Source organism: Ranitomeya imitator, chromosome 5, assembly GCF_032444005.1.
Source record: "Ranitomeya imitator isolate aRanImi1 chromosome 5, aRanImi1.pri, whole genome shotgun sequence".
NCBI lineage: Eukaryota > Metazoa > Chordata > Amphibia > Anura > Dendrobatidae > Ranitomeya > Ranitomeya imitator.
In genome coordinates, this window is record NC_091286.1 from 199265647 (window position 1) to 199290404 (window position 24758).

Below are 24758 nucleotides of genomic sequence, written 5' to 3' on the forward strand. Positions count from 1 at the left end.
TTAATGCATCGGGAATTCTACAATATGTATGTATATAGCAGCCACATAGTATATAGCACAGGCCACGTAGTATATGTCTGCTATATACTACATGGCTCCTATATACTACGTGGCCTGGGCTATACACTATGTGGCTGCTAAATACATACATAAATACATATTCTAGAATACCCGATGCGTTAGAATCGGGCCACCATCTAGTGTAGTTTATATTTATTTATTTATTTTTTTAAATGCAGAGCTAGATAGTAGAAAAGCCGGTAATGCAATTGCCGGCTTTTGCTAAATCACTACCGAACCCGACAGGATTTGAGACCTGGTTTACATACAGTGAACCATTTCATATCCGTTATATTTTTACACATCCCTCACTAATAATCTTAGAAGCATTTGTGTGTAAAATTTGGGAGCTCTAGGTGTTAAAGGATTAATTCACAGAAAAAACTGGCTTGGGCTCCCGCCAGAGAGGGAAAGCCAGTGACTGAGGGCAGATATTAATAGCCTAGAGCGGGACCACGGTTATTGGCCACCCCCGGCTAAAAACATCTGCCCCCAGACACCCCAGAAAAGGCACATCTGCAAGATGCACCTGTTCTGGCACTTAGCCTCTCTCTTCCCACTGCCTTGTGGCATTGGCATATGGGGTAATAAGGAATTAATGTCACCTTGATATTGTAAGGTGACAATAAGCCTGGTTAATAATGGAGGAGTCAATAAGACACCTATCCATTATTAATACAATAGTAAGAAAGGGTTAAAATACACACATTAAGAATAAAGTATTTTAATGAAAGAAACAGGTTTTTAATATCTTTATTGTACGCTCAATCCCTAGTTCTTCCGTAAAAAACAAAACAAAATAACAGAATAAAAAAACAATATCCCATTCCTGTCCGCTGTACAGTCAAGTTCCACGCTTTCAATCCATCTCTAAATCCATCTGAAGGGGTTATATATATTTACAATCAGGAGAACTGCTAATGCGGCCGCGCCGGCTGTAAAAGACTGGGGAATGAATGAAATGCAGGGAACGGAGCTTCGGTGACTAGCGGTGCTGTCACCGAAGCTCTGCCCCATGGCGGCATGAACTCATTTGAACTGTAGCGTGGGAAAGTTTCTGAATATTTTCCCACGCTACAGTTCATATGAATTAACCCTTTAATTTAACAGCTCCCAAATTTTACACACAAACACTTCTAACATAATTAGTGAGGGATATGTAAAAATATAACGGCGGATATGCAATGGTTTACGGTCGGCTTTTCTGCTATCTAGCTCTGTAATTATATATATATATATATATATATATATATATATATATATATATATATATATATATATATATACATATACATACATACATACATACATACATACACACACATATACATAATACAGTCATGGCCAAAAGTATTGACACCCCTGCAATTCTGTCAGATAATACGCAGTTTCTTCCTGAAAATGGTTGCAAACACAAATTCTTTGGTATTATTATCTTCATTTAATTTGTCTTAAATGGAAAAACACAAAAGAGAATGAAGCAAAAAGCAAAACATTGATCATTTCACACAAAACTCCAAAAATGGGCCAGACAAAAGTATTGGCACCCTCAGCCTAATACTTCGTTGCACAACCTTTAGCCAAAATAACTGCGACCAACCGCTTCCGGTAACCATCAATGAGTTTGTTACAATGCTCTGCTGGAATTTTAGACCATTCTTCATTGGCAAACTGCTCCAGGTCCCTGATATTTGAAGGGTGCCTTCTCCAAACCGCCATTTTTAGATCTCTCCACAGGTGTTCTATGGGATTCAGGTCTGGACTCATTGCTGGCCACCTTAGAAGTCTTCAGTGCTTTCTCTCAAACCATTTTCTAGTGCTTTTTGAAGTGTGTTTTGGGTCATTGTCCTGCTGGAAGACCCATGACCTCTGAGGGAGACCCAGCTTTCTCACACTGGGCCCTACATTATGCTACAAAATTTGTTGGTAGTCTTCAGACTTTATAATGCCATGCACACGGTCAAGCAGTCCAGTGCCAGAGGCAGCAAAGCAACCCCAAAACATCAGGGAACCTCCACCATGTTTGACTGTAGGGACCGTGTTCTTTTCTTTGAATGCCTCTTTTTTTCTCCTGTAAACTCTATGTTGATGCCTTTGCCCAAAAAGCTCTACTTTTGCCTCATCTGACCAGAGAACATTCTTCCAAAACGTTTTAGGCTTTTTCAGGTAAGTTTTGGCAAACTCCAGCCTTGCTTTTTTATGCCTCGGGGTAAGAAGTGGGGTCTTCCTGGGTCTCCTACCATACAGTCCCTTTTCATTTCAGACGCCAACGGATAGTACGGGTTGACACTGTTGTACCCTCGGACTGCAGGGCAGCTTGAACTTGTTTGGATGTTAGTCGAGGTTCTTTATCCAACATCCGCACAATCTTGCGTTGAAATCGCTTGTCAATTTTTCTTTTTCGTCCACATCTAGGGAGGTTAGCCACAGTGCCATGGGCTTTAAACTTCTTGATGACACTGCGCACGGTAGACAAAGAAACATTCAGGTCTTTGGAAATGGACTTGTAGCCTTGAGATTGCTCATGCTTCCTCACAATTTGGTTTCTCAAGTCCTCAGACAGTTCTTTGGTCTTCTTTCTTTTCTCCATGCTCAATGTGGTACACACAAGGATACAGGACAGAGGTTGAGTCAACTTTAATCCATGTCAGCTGGCTGCAAGTGTGATTTAGTTATTGCCAACACCTGTTAGGTGCCACAGGTAAGTTGCAGGTGCTGTTAATTACACAAATTAGAGAAGCATCACATGATTTTTCGAACAGTGCCAATACTTGTGTCCACCCCCTTTTTTATGTTTGGTGTGGAATTATATCCAATTTGGCTTTAGGACAATTCTTTTTGTGTTTTTTTCATTTAAGACAAATTAAATGAAGATAATAATACCAAATAATTTGCAGGGGTGTCAATACTTTTGGCCATGACTGTATATGTGTCTCACTGATATATCTACTATAAATTGTCTAAGGTCCACTTCCGTGTGTCATGGAAACTCTGTGTCGCTGATTGGTCGCGGCCGGCTGGGTGCGACCAATCAGCGACAGGCACAGTCCGGCTGCGAATTGGCCTCTCCCTACTCCCCTCCAGTCAGCGAACACACAGCGTTTTAGCAGTCCGTTAAACGGACTGCATTACACAGCGGCAGAACGCAGTGTAACGCAGTCCGTTAACGCTGCCATTAACTGCCTATGCAGTATCAATAGTAGAAACATATAATGTTAAAAATAATAATAAAAAAAAATTCATTATGTTCTCACCTTAAGGCGTCCGCGGAAGCCTTTCCTGCTCCTTGCGATGCTCCGGTCCCAAGAATGCATTGCGGCAATGACCCCAGATGACATAGTGGTCTTGTGAGACCGTTACATCATCACGGTTTATTGCCGCAAGGCATTACTGGGAGCAGAGCGGCGCGAGGAGCATCGCTAAAGGCCTGGGCTGGATCCGGGGGCCGCTGGAATGCGAGTATAAATTTTTTTTATTATTATTCTTTTTTAACAGGGATATGGTGCTTACATTGCTATATACTGCGTGGGCTCTGTTATATACTGCGTGGGCTCTGTTATATACTGCGTGGGTTCTGTTATATACTGCGTGGGCTCTGTTATATACTGCGTGGGCTCTGTTACATACTGCGTGGGCTCTGTTACATACTGCGTGGGCTCTGTTACATACTGCGTGGGCTCTGTTACATACTGCGTCGCTGTGCTATATACTACGTGGCTGTGCCATATACTACGTGGCTGTGCCATATACTACGTGGCTGTGCCATATACTACGTGGCTGTGCCATATACTACGTGGCTGTGTTATATACTACGTGGCTGTGCTATATACTACATGGGCTGTGTTATATGCTACCTTGGCTGTGAGACTCTTTCACCTGGGGCCCTCAAAAACCTGGAGCTTGCCCTGGCTTCACTGATTGATCGTGCCCGGCCACGAACAACCAGCGACAGATGCAGTCCGGCCACAAATTGGCGCGGGATTTGAACCACGCTTCGCTAATTGGTCGCGTCCGGCCGGCTCCTGTGTATTCATTGCATTATTCTGAAATCTTCATAAATAAACTACATACATATTTTAGAATACCCAATGTGTTAGAATCGGGCCACCATCTAGTATATCTATCTCTCTCTCTCTCTATATATATATATATATATATATATATCTTTATCTCTATATCTGTCTATCTATATAGATATAAAAGAACACAGCAGCACATGTACATAATTCTAGGCCATGTGAAAACACAGACAAACGTTCAATATGAATCATACTTCTCAAAAATATGTTTCCATAAAAAAAATTTTCAAATTTTTTTTTTCATAAAACTTAGTTATAGCTAAAATGAAGATTCTTAGCGCATAAATTAGCCAATTCATGTGTGCCCATCAACCACAGCAAGGTGATCTCCCTCTGATGGGTCCTACTCTACCATACATGCCACTCTTGGGCCACCAGCCCACAACTCTGGACAAACATGTCACTCTGGGCTAAACCTACAATTTATGGGCAGGTAGAGTTGATTACCGCCACCTGCAAGGTCAATGGGAGGAGTGCAAGATCAGTCTGGATGCAGCCACATGCATACACTAAACAGAGAAAAAAAGCCAACCAGCACTCCCAATGTGAACACATGCAAGCTGTATCATATAGATATAAAAGAACACAGAAGCACATATACATGAATCTAGGCCATGTGAAAACATAGACAAACGTTCAATATGAATCATACTTCTCAAAAATATTTTTCCCCAAAATTTTTTTTCATAAAAAGTCAGTTTTATGAAAAAAAAATTTGAAATTTTTTTTATGGAAAAATATTTTTGAGAAGTATGATTCATATTGGACGTTTGTCTGTGTTTTCACATGGCCTAGATTCATGTACATGTGCTGCTGTGTTCTTTTATATCTATATGATACAGCTTGCATGTGTTCACATTGGGAGTGCTGGTTGACTTTTTTTTCTCTATCTATCTATCTATACATACATACATATACACACCTATTCTATGTGTAGACATTTATTTTATCTATTCTGCTTTAACCTGTCAGTGTGATTTTACTGTACACCACACTGAATTACCGGCTTTTCTATAAGACACCGATGCGTATTTCTCGTAAGTCACACTGATGGTCAGTGTGGCGTGCGAGTTTAGACTTTCATTTGCGATTCTCGCCCCTATATACGGTGAAAATCGCAGCATGCTGCGATTTCTCTCGAACGTATAATACAGCTGAGAAAACAACGGATGATGGGAGCTGCCCCATAGAATAACATTGGTCCGAGTGCTATGCGATTTTTTATCACATAGCATTTGTCCGTATTATGGTCTAGTGTGACTGAGGTCTGATAAACAGTTATGTCCCTAAATATTGGGACACTTCATAGATAAGGAGTGTGAATGTTTTATTGTCCTCTGATTGGGGTCTGGTTATGGTGACCCCACATCATCTGAGGAGCATATTCCTTAGTTGATGTATAAAGACATAAATCCATGCGAAACATTCATTCCTGCATTGAGAGTGTCAAAGGTCATCATCAGCTTATATTCCCAGATCCTTCTGTCTCGCTGAGATTTTAAATTACCTTTTAATACAAGTAATTTCATGTCCATAATGCTATGATCGGGGAGACAAAAATGTAATTCCACAGGTAGATCCATTCTTTTTTTCTCTTATTGTATGGCGATGAGAGTTCATCCTTGTTCTCAGTTTCTGCCCCGTCTCCCCTACATACAAACCTCCAGTTGGACATTTAGTACAAAATAATTAAGTACACATTACAAGTGAAGCAGCTGACAGTTCCTGGTATCTTGTAGTCCTGATGTGAATTTGGGATTTGTCTCCCCGATCATAGCATTATGGACATGAAATTACTTGTATTAAAAGGTAACTTCAAATCTCAGCGAGACAGAAGGATTTGGGAATATAAGCTCATGATGACCTTTGACACTCAGTGCAGGAATGAATGTGTCGCATGGATTTATGTCCTTTTACTTTAACTAAGGAATTTGCTTCTAAGACCATGTGGGGTCACCATAACATAGAACCAGCCCCCAATCAAAGAACAATAAAACAATCACACTCCTTATCCATGAACTGTTCCAATAGTTATGGACATAACTGTTGAAGAGAATGGACAGCACGGTGGCGCAGTGGTTAACACTGCAGCCTTGCAGCGCTGGAGTCCTGGGTTCAAACCCCACCAAGTACAACATCTGCAAAGAGTTTGTATGTTCTCTCCGTGTTTGTGTGGGTTTCCTCCGGGTACTCCGGTTTCCTCCCACATTCCAAAGACATATAGATAGGGAATTTAGATTGTGAGCCCCGTCGGGGACAGCGATGACAATGTGTGCAAACTGTAAAGCGCTGCGGAATATACTAGCGCTATATAAAAATAAAGATTATTATTATGAGACCTAAGTAGTCTTGAAAGCTTGCAATTTGTTACCATCTTTTCAGTGAGCCATTAAAAAGGTATAAACCACGGAGGACTCTCAATTCTAAATATTTTTCTAGTTTACCCAAAATATCTAAAATCCATGACAATATTCGTTGCAGATGAAAATAGATTCAGATAGTCACTGCTCAAAAATACAGGCTGATTGCAATCCCTTTTTAGGTGGTAAAAAATGAAGTGCAAATGTCCAAAGAATAATAAAGATGTATCAGCCTTAATGTAGCCGTGCAGTTTGGGGAATATATTTCAGGGTATATCCAGAAACTTTTAGTTTTCTTGCGGCTAATAAGACTTCATTATTCCTTGAACAGAAGAATAGTGTCCTTCACCTACCCAACTCTATATTGAGGTTGCTGCATTCACCACACAACCAAATAAATGTGAGCAAGCTGCTAAACCCTTATTACTATCCAAACACGCAGTGCCAAAAGGCGCTCTGCCTTTTATTTATTCCAGTATCCAGTTGAAAGTCACTTGCCAATTCATACTATATTTATTTATATGTACCTTTATTTATTAACTGGAGCACTTTAACATAAATTGAGTCTTTAGCTGCTTCAATTGGGTCATCTTTCCCATCTAGAGTAGACCACCTGTTGAAAAAAAAAGGTACAAGTTATTCTAATTAATTTTAGGATGTTGACTCTCTCCCACTCTGATGCCCCTTTAGGTTTCTCACAGTCAAAAAGTATACACTTGGGGTAAATCAAACTAGACTCACACAAAAAATCCCCAAAGAAAAGAAAAATATCCTAAAAATCTATCCTTTATTGATATATATTAAAATCGTAAATGTGCACTTGACAACACCATCACCAAGTAGATGCAAGCGTACTATAGAAAAGGCCGGGTGGTGCCAAGCCCTACGCTTTCTCAATACTCCCTACCTGTCAGCGGAGGTTGGCACCCTATTATCCTGCGCCGTGGCGCCCCCGCTCCTCGTCGACTAGCCCTGCTATCCCTTTTATGCCCTAAGTAGGGTCAGGAGAGAAAATCCCACTCAGATAATAATTAAATATGGATAGCTTGGAAGGACATGAAAAAGTCAGTAAAATATCTAACTAGATCTAAGGGTCTCACCTGACTTGGTAGTCTGTGTCCCTTACTTAATGTATATATACATCAAAATTATTATTTAGGCAAGACGATATAAACAACAGGTAGGGATGTCACAAAGAGACTAAAACATACACATGTGATCTTGGCCTAGCTATATATGTATTACGGTCACCAGATGTTATGATGACAATAGGGAAGATGTATTTGCTGTAATGTCAGACATATCCCATACCGTCATAATAGCGATCAAACTGCAGCTCTCAATAGATAATCAGTACAGAGTAGCCACATGTCGTCCCCCCATATACTTGTTTGTTATGACACATGTGCTAACCAGATCCATAAATCACCTTCTATTTAACACAGAAGTTAATATACATATCCCTTTTCTACTCAACGCGTAGCGCTACTGAGATAAGGGGATTGGCCCGGTGGTGCAGCTATCTACCATGCCAACATGCTGATATCTTATGCAAGCTAAGTAACCCTTTGTTATCTGGATGTACTCCTGATGAACCCATTTTCATTAGAAGGGGAGAAACGCGTTGAGTAGAAAAGGGATATGTATATTAACTTCTGTGTTAAATAGAAGGTGATTTATGGATCTGGTTAGCACATGTGTCATAACAAACAAGTATATGGGGGGACGACATGTGGCTACTCTGTACTGATTATCTATTGAGAGCTGCAGTTTGATCGCTATTATGACGGTATGGGATATGTCTGACATTACAGCAAATACATCTTCCCTATTGTCATCATAACATCTGGTGACCGTAATACATATATAGCTAGGCCAAGATCACATGTGTATGTTTTAGTCTCTTTGTGACATCCCTACCTGTTGTTTATATCGTCTTGCCTAAATAATAATTTTGATGTATATATACATTAAGTAAGGGACACAGACTACCAAGTCAGGTGAGACCCTTAGATCTAGTTAGATATTTTACTGACTTTTTCATGTCCTTCCAAGCTATCCATATTTAATTATTATCTGAGTGGGATTTTCTCTCCTGACCCTACTTAGGGCATAAAAGGGATAGCAGGGCTAGTCGACGAGGAGCGGGGGCGCCACGGCGCAGGATAATAGGGTGCCAACCTCCGCTGACAGGTAGGGAGTATTGAGAAAGCGTAGGGCTTGGCACCACCCGGCCTTTTCTATAGTACGCTTGCATCTACTTGGTGATGGTGTTGTCAAGTGCACATTTACGATTTTAATATATATCAATAAAGGATAGATTTTTAGGATATTTTTCTTTTCTTTGGGGATTTTTTCTGTGAGTCCCCTTTAGGTTTCCTAGCAGTGATAGACCAGAGTTTGAAGATTGATTGATAGAGACAGATCAGTCTCATAACAGATGCCAACAGTGCCTGATGGACCCCCCTGTCAATGTGCTCTGTCACCAAAGCATTTGATAGTGTCAAATGGGGTTATACAGGTGCTTCTCACAAAATTAGAATATCAAAAAGTTAATTTATTTCAGTTCAATACACAAAGATGAAAATATTATTATATAGAGTCATTACAAACAGAGTGATTTGTTTCAAGTGTTTATTTCTGTTGATTATTATGGCTTACAGCCAATGAAATCCCAAAAGTCATTATCTCAATAAATTAGAATAATTAAAAAAAACACCTGCAAAGGCTTCCTATGCGTTTAAAAAGGTCCCTTAGTCTGTTTTCAGTAGGCTCCACAATAATGGGAAAGACTGCTGACTTGCAGATGTCCAGAAGGCAGTTATTGACACACTCCAGAAAGACAGCAAGCCACAAAAGGTCATTGCTAAAGCAGCTGGCTGGTCACAGCGTACTGTATCCAAGCATATTAACCCCTTCATGACCCAGCCTATTTTGACCTTAAAGACCTTGCCGTTTTTTGCAATTCTGACCAGTGTCCCTTTATGAGGTAATAACTCAGGAACGCTTCAACGGATCCTAGCGGTTCTGAGATTGTTTTTTCGTGACATATTGGGCTTCATGTTAGTGGTAAATTTAGGTCAATAAATTCTGCGTTTATTTGTGATAAAAACGGAAATTTGGCGAAAATTTTGAAAATTTCGCAATTTTCACATTTTGAATTTTTATTCTGTTAAACCAGAGAGATATGTGACACAAAATAGTTAATAAATAACATTTCCCACATGTTTACTTTACATCAGCACAATTTTGGAAACAAAATTTTTTTTTGTTAGGAAGTTATAAGGGTTAAAATTTGACCAGCGATTTGTCATTTTTACAACGAAATTTACAAAACCATTTTTTTTAGGGACCACCTCACATTTGAAGTCAGTTTGAGGGGTCTATATGGCTGAAAATACCCAAAAGTGACACCATTCTAAAAACTGCACCCCTCAAGGTACTCAAAACCACATTCAAGAAGTTTATTAACCCTTCAGGTGCTTCACAGCAGCAGAAGCAACATGGAAGGAAAAAATGAACATTTAACTTTTTAGTCACAAAAATTATCTTTTAGCAACAATTTTTTTATTTTCCCAATGGTAAAAGGAGAAACTGAACCACGAAAGTTGTTGTCCAATTTGTCCTGAGTACGCTGATACCTCATATGTGGGGGTAAACCACTGTTTGGGCGCACGGCAGGGCTTGGAAGGGAAGGAGCGCCATTTGACTTCTTGAATCAAAAATTGGCTCCACTCTTTAGCGGACACCATGTCACGTTTGGAGAGCCCCCGTGTGCCTAAAAATTGGAGCTCCCCCACAAGTGACCCCATTTTGGAAACTAGATGCCCCAAGGAACTTATCTAGATGCATAGTGAGCACTTTGAACCCCCAGGTGCTTCACAAATTGATCCGTAAAAATGAAAAAGTACTTTTTTTTCACAAAAACATTCTTTTAGCCTCAATTTTTTCATTTTCACATGGGCAACAGGATAAAATGGATCCTAAAATGTGTTGGGTAATTTCTCCTGAGTACACCAATACCTCACATGTGGGGGTAAACCACTGTTTGGGCACATGGTAAGGCTCGGAAGGGAAGGAGCGCCATTTGACTTTTTGAATGAAAAATTATTTCCATCGTTAGCGGACACCATGTCGCGTTTGGAGAGCCCCTGTGTGCCTAAACATTGGAGCTCCCCCACAAGTGACCCCATTTTGGAAACTAGACCCCCCAAGGAACTTATTTAGATGCCTAGTGAGCACTTTAAACCCTCAGGTGCTTCACAAATTGATCTGTAAAAATGAAAAAGTACTTTTTTTTCACAAAAAAATTCTTTTCGCCTCAATTTTTTCATTTTCACATGGGCAGTAGGATAAAATGGATCATAAAATTTGTTGGGCAATTTCTCCCGAGTACGCCGATACCTCATATGTGGGGGTAAACCACTGTTTGGGCACACGGCAGGGCTCGGAAGGGAAGGCGCGCCATTTGACTTTTTGAATGGAAAATTAGCTCCAATTGTTAGCGGACACCATGTCGCGTTTGGAGAGCCCCTGTGTGCCTAAACATTGGAGCTCCCCCATTTTGGAAACTAGACCCCCCAAGGAACTTATCTAGATGCATATTGAGCACTTTAAACCCCCAGGTGCTTCACAGAAGTTTATAACGCAGAGCCATGAAAATAAAAAATAATTTTTCTTTCCTCAAAAATGATTTTTTAGCCTGGAATTTCCTATTTTGCCAAGGATAATGGGAGAAATTGGACCCCAAATATTGTTGTTCAGTTTGTCCGGAGTACGCCGATACCCCATATGTGGGGGTAAACCACTGTTTGGGTGCACGGCAGGGCTCGGAAGGGATGGCACGCCATTTGGCTTTTTAAATGGAAAATTAGCTCCAATCATTAGCGGACACCATGTCACGTTTGGAGAGCCCCTGTGTGCCTAAACATTGGAGATCCCCCAGAAATGACACCATTTTGGAAACTAGACCCCCAAAGGAACTAATCTAGATGTGTGGTGAGGACTTTGAACCCCCAAGTGCTTCACAGAAGTTTATAACGCAGAGCCATGAAAATAAAAATAAAAAATTATTTTCTCAAAAATGATCTTTTAGCCTGCAATTTTTTATTTTCCCAAGGGTAACAGGAGAAATTTGACCCCAAAAGTTGTTGTCCAGTTTCTCCTGAGTACGCTGATACCCCATATGTGGGGGTAAATCACTGTTTGGGCACATGCCGAGGCTCGGAAGTGAAGTAGTGACGTTTTGAAATGCAGACTTTGATGGAATGCTCTGTGGGCGTCACGTTGCGTTTGCAGAGCCCCTGATGTGGCTTAACAGTAGAAACCCCCCACAAGTGACCCCATTTTGGAAACTAGACCCCGAAAGGAACTTATCTAGATGTGTGGTGAGCACTTTGAACCCCCAAGTGCTTCATAGAAGTTTATAATGCAGAGCCGTGAAAATAATAAATACGTTTTCTTTCCTCAAAAATAATTATTTAGCCCAGAATTTTTTATTTTCCTAAGGGTTACAGGAGAAATTGGACCCCAAAAGTTGTTGTCCAGTTTCTCCTGAGTACGCTGATACCCCATGAGTGGGGGTAAACCACTGTTTGGGCACACGTCGGGGCTCAGAAGGGAAGTAGTGACTTTTGAAATGCAGACTTTGATGGAATGGTCTGCGGGTATCACGTTGCGTTTGCAGAGCCCCTGGTGTGCCTGAACAGTAGAAACCCCCACAAGTGACCCCATTTTAGAAACTAGACCCCCCAAGGAACTTATCTAGATATGTGGTGAGCACTTTGAACCCCCAAGTGCTTCACAGACGTTTACAACGCAGAGCCGTGAAAATAAAAAATCATTTTTCTTTCCTCAAAAATTATGTTTTAGCAAGCATTTTTTTAGATTCACAAGGGTAACAGGAGAAATTGGACCCCAGTAATTGTTGCGCAGTTTGTCCGGAGTATGCTGGTACCCCATATGTGGGGGTAAACCACTGTTTGGGCACACGTCAGGGCTCGGAAGTGAGGGAGCACCATTTGACTTTTTGAATACGAGATTGGCTGGAATCAATGGTGGCGCCATGTTGCGTTTGGAGACCCCTGATGTGCCTAAACAGTGGTAACCCCTCAATTCTACCTCCAACACTAACCCCAACACACCCCTAACTCTAATCCCAACTGTAGCCATAACCCTAATCACAACCCTAACCGCAACACACCCCTAACCACAACCCTAACCACAACACACCCCTAACCACAACCCTAATTCCAACCCTAACCCTAAGGCTATGTGCCCACGTTGCGGATTCGTGTGAGATATTTCCGCACCATTTTTGAAAAATCCACGGGTAAAAGGCACTGCGTTTTACCTGCGGATTTTCCGCGGATTTCCAGTGTTTTTTGTGCGGATTTCACCTGCGGATTCCTATTGAGGAACAGGTGTAAAACGCTGCGGAATCCGCACAAAGAATTGACATGCTGCGGAAAATACAACGCAGCGTTTCCGCGCGGTATTTTCCGCACCATGGGCACAGCGGATTTGGTTTTTCATATGTTTACATGGTACTGTAAACCTGATGGAACACTGCTGCGAATCCGCAGCGGCCAATCCGCAGCCAAATCCGCACAGTGTGCACATAGCCTAATTCTAAAGGTATGTGCACACGCTGCGGAAAACGCTGCGGATCCGCAGCAGTTTCCCATGAGTTTACAGTTCAATGTAAACCTACGGGAAACAAAAATCGCTGTACACATGCTGCGGAAAAACTGCACGGAAACGCAGCGATTTACATTCCGCAGCATGTCACTTCTTTGTGCGGATTCCGCAGCGGTTTTACAACTGCTCCAATAGAAAATCGCAGTTGTAAAACCGCAGTGAAATGCGCAGAAAAAAACGCGGTAAATCCGCCATAAATCCGCAGCGGTTTAGCACTGCGGATTTATCAAATCCGCAGCGTAAAAATCCGCAGAGGAACAGAATACGTGTGCACATACCGAAACCCTAACCCTAGCCCTAACCCTACCCCTACACCTAGCCCTAACCCTACCCCTACCCCTAACCCTACCCCTAGCCCTATTCTAACATTAGTGGAAAAAAAAATTTTCTTTATTTTTTTATTGTCCCTACCTATGGGGGTGACAAAGGGGGGGGGGGGGGGGGTCATTTATTATTTTTTTTATTTTGATCACTGAGATATAATCTATCTCAGTGATCAAAATGCACTTTGGAACGAATCTGCCGGCCGGCAGATTCGGCGGGCGCACTGCGCATGCGCCCGCCATTTTGGAAGATGGCGGCGCCCAGGGAGAAGACGGACGGGACCCCGGCTGGATCGGTAAGTATGATGGGGTGGGGGGGACCACGGGGGGGGTGTTTCGGAGCGCGGGAGGGGTGGAACGGAGAACGGGGGGCGTGGAACGGAGCACGGGGGGGCTGGAACGGAGCACGGGGGGCTGGAACGGAGCACGGGGGGGTGGAACGGAGCACCGGGGGGGTGGAACGGAGCACCGGGGGGGGGGGGGGGTGGATCGGAGTGCAGGGGGGGTGATTGGAGCACGGGGGGAGCGGACAAGAGCACGGGGGGGAGCGGAGCACTGGACGGAGGGGAGCCGGAGCAGTGTACCGGCCAGATCGGGGGGCTGGGGGGGCGATCGGTGGGGTGGGGGCACATTAGTATTTCCAGCCATGGCCGATGATATTTCAGCATCGGCCATGGCTGGATTGTAATATTTCACCCGTTATAATAGGTGAAATATTACAAATCGCTCTGATTGGCAGTTTCACTTTCAACAGCCAATCAGAGCGATCGTAGCCACGAGGGGGTGAAGCCACCCCCCCTGGGCTAAACTACCACTCCCCCTGTCCCTGCAGATCGGGTGAAATGGGAGTTAACCCTTTCACCCGGCCTGCAGGGACGCTATCTTTCCATGACGCCACATAGGCGTCATGGGTCGGAATGGCACAGACTTTCATGACGCCTACGTGGCGTCATGGGTCGGGAAGGGATTAATGGACAGTTGAGTGGAAGGAAAAAGTGTGGTAGAAAAAAAGTGCACAAGCAACCGGGATAACCTCAGCCTTGAAAGGATTGTTAAGAAAAGGTCATTCAAAAAATTTGGCAGAGATTCCTAAGGAGTGGACTGCTGCTGCAGTCATTGCTTCAACAGCCACCACACATAGATGTATCCAGGACATGGGCTACACATTCCTTGTGTCAAGCCACTCATTACCAATAGACAACATCAGAAGCGTCTTAACTGGGCCAAGGAGAAAAACAACTGGACTGTTGCTCAGTGGTCCAAGGTGTTTTCAGATGAAAGTAAAATTTGGATTTCATTTGGAAATCAAGTTCCCAGAGTCTGGAGGAAGAGTGGAGAGGCACACAATCCAAGCTGCTTGAGGTCTAGTGTGAAGTTTCCACAACCAGTGATGGTTTGGGAAGCTATGTCATCTCTTGGTGTAGGTCCACAGTGTTTAAACAAGAACCAAAGTCAGCACAGCCGCCTACTAGGACATTTTAGAGCACTTCATGTTTCCCTCTGCCGCCAAACTTTTTGGAGATGGAAATATTCTCCAGGACTTGGCACCTTTCCACACTGCCAAAAGTACCAACACCTGGTTTAAAAACCACAGTATCACTGTGCTAGATTGGCCAGCAAACTCGCCTGACCTTAACCACATAGAGAATCTATGCGGTATTGTCAAGAGGAAGAAGAGACACCAGACCCAACAATGCAGACGAGTTGAAGGCTGCTATCAAAGCAACCTTGACTTCTATAACACTTCAACAGTGCCACAGACTGATCGCCTCCATGCCACGCCACATTGATGCAGTAGTTGATGCAAAAGGAGCCCCGACCAAGTATTGAGTGCATTTACTCAACATACATTTCAGTAGGTCAACATTTTGGACTTTAAAATCATTTTTCAAGCTGGTGTTATTAAATATTCTAATTTACTGAGATAACGAGTTTTGGGTTTTCATTATCTGTAAGCTATAATCATCAACATTGACAGAGATAAGCACTTGAAATAGATCACTCTGTTTGCAGAGATCACTAATATAGATTCTAATTTTGTGAGAAGCACATGTATTTGGGCTGTGCTAAACAAAATGGGGCTTGGACCTAACTTTATAAAATGGGCTATGCTGATGTATAAACTGCCAAAATAAGAGCAAATTGAGAGGTTTCTGGAAACCTTGAGCTTCAGAGGAACGAGATAGGGCTGACCACTGTCAGCCTTACTTTTTGCTATAGCAATTGAACTTTTAGCCTGTATTATTAGACAGTATAAAGGAATGGAGGGCTTTAAATCTGTTTATCAGGAAGCACAGATTGCTCACCACTAGGGTTGAGCGACCTTGACTTTTTTAGGGTCGAGCCGGGTTTTGCGAAACCCGACTATCTCAAAAGTCGAGTCGAGTGAAATCGGCCGATTATGGCGAAAAGTCGAGGATCGACCGAAACACGAAACCCAATGCAAAGCCAATGGGTTTTTTTTTTTTTTTTTCTTCTCTCTCTCTCTCTCTCTCCTCCGTCCGTCCCTGAACTGAAAAGCTGATGTTACACATTGCAAATCGCTACAGCGCACAAGCAACAACATGGCGATAGGTCTTAGGGGCGTGGACGCCTATGTCATCACTCTGCCCACGCCCCTTCATTGGCTGAAAAAAATGGCGCCAAGCGCATCATACGAAACGCGACTTTGGCGCGAAAGTCGCGTACCGCATGGCCGACCCCACACAGGGATCGGGTCGGGTTTCATGAAACCCGACTTTGCCAAAAGTCGGCGACTTTTGAAAATGAACGATCCGTTTCGCTCAACCCTACTCACCACTTGTTCACTACTGAACACTGTAGGGCATGCAATGAAAGATTAAGTCCTGAAACCAGTGCCAGAGTCCGGATGTCATATTTCAACTGCTGAATGTTTTTTCAAATGGTTTTATTATCATACCCACCATTAAGCTGACTACACTGCAGCCCTTACTTCTGTATTATTGACCTTATAACACTTAGCCTACAAAGCCTTTCCACCATTTTAATAGGATTTAAATTTTATTGAAGAAATGTACAAAATGATATATGTCATGATCCCAATGGCAGGGGATCACAAAAGGACAAGCACAAAAACAAAACAAGCTCTAGGGTGATGGAACCTGAGCTGACCGCGATCCTGAACCTAAACACACAACTAGCAGTAGCCGGGGAACGTGCCTACGAGGATTCCTAGACGTCTCGCGCCAGCCGAAGGATTAACTTCCCCTATAAGAAGAAACACAGACCTCACTTGCCTCCAGAGAAACACCCCACAGAAATAGCAGCCCCCCACATGTAATAACGGTGAAATGAGAGGAAAGCACATACGTAGTTATGAAAATAGAATCAGCAAAAATGAGGCCCGATAAAGCTAGATAGCAGAGGATACAAAAGTGAACTGCGCGGTCAGCGAAAAACCCTTCAAAAAACCATCGTGAAATTACTTGAACTCATGTGCCAACTCATGGAACATGAGGAGTAATTTCAGCCCACTAGAGCAACCAGCAGCAAGGAATCACATATCTGCAAGCTGGACTAAGACAAAAATTAAGCAAAACGTGGAACAGGAAAATCAAAACTTAGCTTGTCCTGAAGATAACAGACGCAGGGAACAGAGGAAAAAAGACACGCTGATTACATTGATAGCCGGCGAGGAAATGAGAAAAAAGCCAGGTTAAATAGGAAACTCCCATAACCTGATGGAACAGGTGGACACCAGAGACCGCAGAGAACACAAGTCACCCAGTACCATCAGTAACCACCAGAGGGAGCCCAAAAACAGAACTCACAACAGATATACAGCATGTGTTCACATGGCACTATTGGGGTATTTTGATTGTTTGTTGGTCTTTGATGTTGATGCACTTGTTCTACATGAAGTGGTGCTATACGGGAGTAGTAGGTTAATAGTGTCGTACAGACATATTGCAGTGTATTACACGGTCTAAGGTTTTTTTCCTCTTTTACAGCACTCAACTGTAAAGATTTCATTTTACAAGGAAGACTATCCATAATGCAATATGAATTACTTGCAAGAAAATGAACGACCGCAATATGAAAAAAAAACCCAACAAGGTAATATTACCAAACCTAGGAATGTAAGGTTGCTAAATACTATTAAAGCTTACGTTTTGTAAAACCGTGCAAAGAATTTTGTTCACTAAGCAGTATAGTATTGTTCTTTTGTATTCCTTTGCTTTTGTCCATTTGCTTTTGTCACTCGCTCTAGCTTTTTAAAATGTATTTATTTATTTAACACCACAGCATGGCTAATGTTCCCTTAATCTGTGTTTGGTATATGGATTTTAAAGGATCAAGAAAAGGCCAGAGTGGAGATCAGATAACTAATGTTTCCATGCAAACACTGATTAAACAGCTGTATTTAAAAATAGAAAGTCACATATATTGTGTATATCATTAGCACAGTAAAACAGAATTGAGATCAAGGAAATCAGAGGTTCTGTACTGACTTTAACCCCTTCCCAACATGTGATGCACTTGCTAACATTGCAGGGTGCCATTAGGTTACAATGGCAACTAGTGATCTACTGAAGGCCTCCAGCTTTATACTGCAGTCCCATGAAGCACAGCCAGCCACAATATTGTGAAATTGCTAAAGAATTTGTTGTGCACTATATAGTTGTCTAAGGGTCACTTCCGTCTGTCTGTCTTTCTGTCACAGATATTCATTGGTCGCGGACTCTGTCTGTCATGGAATCCAAGTCGATGATTGGTCGTGGCAAAACGCCCACGACCATTGCCATGACCAATCAGCGACGGCCACAGTCCGGCGGAAACATGGCCACTCTTTCCTCCCCGCAGTCAGTGCCCGCTACATACTCCCCTCCAGTCATCCAGTCAGCCCTCACACAGGGTTAATGCAAGCGTTACCGGAGCGCGGTTACGCAGCTATTAACCCTGTGTGACCAACTTTTTACTATTGATGCTGCGTATGCAGCATCAATAGTAAAACGATCTAATGTTAAAAATAATAATAAAAAAGGTTATTCTCACCCTCCGACGTGCGTGCTGTCCTCGGCAGTGCAAGCGGCAGGTTCTGGTTCCAAAGATGCTATGCGAGAAGGACCTTCCATGACGTCACGGTCATGTGACCGCGACGTCATCACAGGTCCTGCGCTCATACCAACCCTGGGACCGGAAGCTACCGCGTGTACCGCACACCAGCGTCAGGACTAAAAGGGGCATTCGGAGGGTGAGTATGTTTATTTTTTATTTTTTAACCTGTTACATACGTGGGTGGGCAATATACTACGTAGCTGGGCAATATACTACGTGACTGGCCAATATACTACGTGTCTGTGCTGTATACTACGTGGCTGGGCAATATACTACATGGCTGGGCAATATACTACGTGACTGGGCAATATACTACGTGACTGGGCAATATACTACGTGACTGGGCAATATACTACGTGACTGGGCAATATACTACGTGACTGGGCAATATACTACGTGACTGGGCAATATACTACGTGACATGGCTGCCGCGACCAATCAGCGACGGGCACAGTCCGGAAGAAAATGGCCGCTCCTTACTCCCCGCAGTCAGTGAATGTCGCCCGCATACTCCCCTCCGGTCACCGCTAACACAGGGTTAATGCCAGCGGTAACGGACCGCGTTATGCCACGGGTAACGCACTCCATTACCGCCGCTATTAACCCTGTGTGTCATCAACTTTTTACTATTGACGCTGCCTATGCGGCATCAATAGTAAAAAAATGGAATGTTAAAAATAATAAAAAAACCTGCTATACTCTGTAGTCCGCTGAGCCGCTCGCGCCGGCTGCCATCTTCCATTGCAGGTTCCGGTGGCAAAGATGGTATGGGAGAAGGACCTGCCATGACGTCACGGTCATGGGACCGCGACGTCATCACAGGGCCTGCGCGAGAAGGACCTGCCATGACGTCACGGTCATGTGACCGCGACATCATCACAGGTCCTGCGCTCATACCAATCCTGGGCCCGGAAGCTGCCGTGGACTACAAGGGGCCCTCGGAAAGGTGAGTATATGTTTATTTTTTATTTTTTAACCTGGGACAAACCTGGCTGGGCAATATACTACGTAGCTGGGCAATATACTACGTGACAGGCCAATATACTACGTGGCTCTGTGCTGTATACTACTTCGCTGTGCAATGTACTACGTGGCTAGGTGCTGTATACTACATCACTGGGCAATATACTACGTGGCTGGGCCATATACTACGTGGCTGGGCCATATACTACGTGGCTGGGCCATATACTACGTGGCTGGGCCATATACTACGTGGCTGGGCCATATACTACGTGGCTGGGCCATATACTACGTGGCTGGGCCATATACTACGTGGCTGGGCAATATACTACGTGACTGGGCAATATACTACGTGACTGGCAATATACTACGTGGCTGGGCCATATACTACGTGGCTGGGCAATATACTACATCATTGGGCAATATACTACGTGGCTGGGCAATATACTACATAGCTGGGCAATATACGTCACTGGGCAATATACTACGTGTCTGGGCAATATACTACGTGGCTGTGCAATATACTACGTCGCTGTGCAATATACTACGTGGCTGTGCAATATACTACGTGGCTGTGCAATATACTACGTGGCTGGGCAATATACTACGTCACTGTGCAATATACTACGTGGCTGTGCAATATACTATCTGGCTGGGCAATATACTATGTCACTGTGCAATATACTACGTGGCTGGACAATATACTAAGTGACTGTGCAATATACTACGTAACTGGGCAATATACTACGTGGCTGCGCAATATACTACGTGGCTGGACAATATACTACGTGGCTGGGCATTATACTACGTGGCTGGACAATATACTACGTGGCTGGACAATATACTACGTGGCTGGACAATATACTACGTGGACATGCATATTCTAGAATACCCGATGCGTTACAATCGGGCCACCATCTAGTATATATAAGATATAATATACTACGTGGCTGGGCAATATACTACGTCACTGTGCAATATACTACGTGGCTGGGCAATATACTATCTGGCTGGGCAATATACTACGTCACTGTGCAATATACTACGTAACTGGGCAATATACTACGTGGCTGGGCAATATACTACGTGGCTGGACAATATACTACGTGGCTGGACAATATACTACATGGCTGGGCATTATACTACGTCACTGCAATATACTACGTGGCTGGACAATATACTACGTGGCTGGACAATATACTACGTGGCTGGACAATATACTACGTGGACATGCATATTCTAGAATACCCGATGCGTTACAATCGGGCCACCATCTAGTATATATAAGATGGTGGCCGGCGCGAGCGGCTCGGCGGACTACGGAGGGTGAGAATAGCAGGTTTTTTGCTTTTTTATTAGTGCGTTACCCGCGGCATAACACGGTCCGTTACCGCCGGCATTAACCCTGTGTGAGCAGTGACTGGAGGGGAGTATGCGGGCACCGACTGCAGGGAGTAAGGAGTGGCCATTTTCTTCCGGACTGTGCCCGTCGCTGATTGGTCAGCGACTTGGATTTCCATGACAGACAGAGGCCGCGACCAATGAATATCCGTGACAGAAAGACAGACGGAAGTGACCCTTAGACAATTATATAGTAGAAATTATATACATATATATACATATACACACACACACAAAAGTTTGGACACGCCTTCTCATTTAAAGATTTTCCTGTATTTTCATGACTATGAAAATTGTACATTCACACTGAAGGCATCAAAACTATGAATTAACACATGTGGAATTATAACAAAAAAGTATGAAATAACTAAAAATATGTCTTATATTTCTGCATCGCACAAAGACACGGTCGTTGGAACCAAAGATCTCACATTTGGACTCATCAGACCAAGGCACAGATTTCCACTGGTCTAATGTCCATCCCTTGTGTTCTTTAGCCCAAACAAGTCTCTTCTGCTTGTTGCCTGTCCTTAGCAGTGGTTTCCTAGCAGCTATTTAACCATGAAGGCCTGCTGCACAAAGTCTCCTCTTAACAGTTGTTGTAGAGATGTGCCTGCTGCTAGAACTCTGTGTGGCATTGACCTGGTCTCTAATCTGAGCTGCTGTTAACCTGCGATTTCTGAGGCTGGTGACTCGGATAAACTTCTCCTCAGAAGCAGAGGTGACTCTTGGTCTTCCTTTCCTGGGGCGGTCCTCATATGAGCCAGTTTCTTTGTAGTGCTTGATGGTTTTTGCAACTGCACTTGGGAACACTTTCAAAGTTTGCCCAATTTTTCGGACTGACTGACCTTCATTTCTTAAAGTAATGATGGCCACTCGTTTTTCTTTACTTAGAATGTTTATTATGGCAAGAAAAAAGAAACTAACAGTCTATTCAGTAGGACTATCAGCTGTGTATCCACCAGACTTCTGCACAACACAACTGATGGTCCCAACCCCATTTATAAGGCAAGAAATCCCACTTATTAAACACCTGTAAAGTGAAAACCATTCCCGGTGACTACCTCTTGAAGCTCATCAACAGAATGCCAAGAGTGTGCAAAGCAGTCATCAAAGCAAAATATGGCTACTTTGAAGAACCTAGAATATACAGTAAGACATTTTCAGTAGTTTCACACTTTTTTGTTAAGTATATAATTCCACATGTGTTAATTCATAGTTTTGATGCCTTCAGTGTGAATGTACAAATTTCATAGTCATGAAAATACAGAAAAATCTTTAAATGAGAAGGTGTCCAAACTTTTTGTCTGTACTGTATATACACACACACATACACATGATGCCAACGTATAACGTCATTCGCTGGTGCCGCGCTTGAAACAGATGGAGGGGACATTGCCACTGGACTGCTTCCAGGTAAGGAGAACATATGGGGCAGGATGGGGGGATCATATGGGGGCAGAATGGATACTCATGAGGGCAGGATGGGAGAACATATGGTTGGAGCGGAGCCAGGAATAAGACACAAGTCGGCCAGGATGGGGGGGGGGGGGGAGGGGAGGGGGGGGTTATTACTGTAGGGGCTAATTAAGGGATATTATTACTGCAGTGATGTATTTTATTTTTGAGGATACTGTTCTCAATGGGGGGGGGGGGGGGGATCCTGTTACTGTGCAGAGAGACACCATCGCTTTTTTTCCTTCACCTGGTGTAGTGTAGACGTTGGAAAAAATTAAGTAATGTGCTCTGCAAGTGGTGCTGTAGACTTATTTCCTGCAGACACGAGTCCTGGCTGGATGAAGTAGTGGTGGTCTGTGCTGGATGAAGATGATAAGCGAAGATGAGGGACTTCACTGGTGAGTCAGTGTACTATATGTACACACACCATACACTATATATTCTATACAGAGCTCCTGTGTACAATGTCACCAGTGATCACTATTACCTGTACACTGACACTGTTTACAGAGCTCCAGTGTGTAATATCACCGGTGATCACTGTATTACCTGTACACTGACACTGTATACTAAGTACAGATCTCCTGTGTATAATAGCACTTATGGTGACAGTTTTTTTTTTATTATTATATTAATGATCAGTATTGTAGTATTCGGTTACTATGTGGTAGTAATATATGGTCTGGCCATGATGTGGCGGTATTTGTTCCTTTTATGTGCTATTATTCGGTCACTGTAATGGTAATATGTGGTCTGGTCATGGTGCGGTAGTATTTGTCCCTTGTATGTGATATTATTGTTCATTTTAAAAATTGAAAATAAATAAAAATATACCTAAAGAGTTTGGAATATTTTAACAAATATTTAATAAGTTACAGTAGAGTAGAGCTCAGCCAAAAAGAGTCTACCTTGTCGTGGTGGCGGATTAAAAAATCTTTTCGAAAAACAAAAAGCTGCTCTGTGTGTGTGTATATATATCTACTATATAATTGTCTAAGGGTCACTTCCGTCTTTCTGTCCTTCTGTCACGGATATTCATTGGTCGCGGCCTCTGTCTGTCATGGAAATCCAAGTCGCTGACCAATCAGCGACGGGTACAGTCCGGCGGAAAAATGGCCGGCTCCATACTCCCCGCAGTCAGTGCCCGGGGCCCGCTCCATACTCCCTGCAGTTAGTGCCCGGCGCCCGCTCCATACTCCCCGCAGTCAGTGCCTGGCACCCGCTCCATACTCCCCAAAGTTAGTGCCCGGCGCCCACGCTATACTCCCCGCAGTCAGTGCCCGGCGCGAGCGTCATACTCCCCGCAGTAAGTGCCTGGCGCCCGCTCCATACTCCTCTCCAATCATGGCTCACACAGGGTTAATGCCAGCGGTAACGGACCGCGTTATGCCACGGGTAACTCACTCCGTTACCGCCGCTATTAACCCTGTGTGACCAAGTTTTTACTGTTGATGCTGCCTATGCAGCATCAATAGTAAAAAGATCTAATGTTAAAAATAATAATAATAAAAAAAAAAAACCTGCTATTCTCACCTTCCGTAGTACGACGATGCGCTCGCACCTGCCGCCAGCTTCCGGTCCCAGAGATGCATAGCAAAATTACCCAGAAGACTTAGCGGTCTCACGAGACCGCTAAGTGATCTGGGTAATTTCGCAATGCATCCTGGGAGCGCAAGATGGCGGCAGCCGCGCGCGCATCGCCAGAGGTTTGCTGGATCCCGTCGGGTGAGTATATAACTTTTTTATTTTAATTATTATTTTTTTTAACAGGGATATGGTGCCCACACTGCTAATACTACGTGGTCTGTGTTAGATACCGCGTGGCTGCTATATACTACGTGGCCAGTGTTAGATACTATGTGGGCTGTGTTCTATACTGCATGGGCTGCATTATATAATACATGGCTGCTATATACTATGTGGGCAGTGTTATATACTATGTGGCTGTGTTCTATACTGCGTGCTATATACTACGTGGCCACTGTTAGATACTATGTGGGCTGTGCTATATATTACGTGGCCAGTGTTACATACTACGCGGGCTGTGTTATATACTGCGTGGCTGCTATATCCTGTGTGGGCTGTGTAATATATATAACGTGGGCTGTGTTATTTACTGCGTGGCCTATATTAACGCATCGGATATTCTACAATATGTATGTATATAGCAGCCACATGGTATATTCCACAGGCCACGTAGTACTCCTATATACTACGTGGCCTGTGCTATATACTATGTGGCTGCTATATACATACATACATATTGTAGAATACCCGATGCGTTAGAATCGGGCCACCATTTAGTATATATAATATATAGTGTATATACGTATGCACGT

General features: G+C 43.3%; 1 protein-coding gene across 1 annotated transcript in view; it reads right to left on the minus strand.

Moving 5' to 3' along the window:
- The window catches only part of NUP133 (nucleoporin 133), a 257731-nt gene that overhangs the window by 6452 nt on the left and 226521 nt on the right, over positions 1 to 24758 (minus strand). Inside the window, exon 25 of the mRNA XM_069769500.1 lies at positions 7027 to 7112. Coding sequence (XP_069625601.1) covers positions 7027 to 7112 — 86 coding nt within the window. The remainder of the gene's footprint in view (positions 1 to 7026; positions 7113 to 24758) is intronic.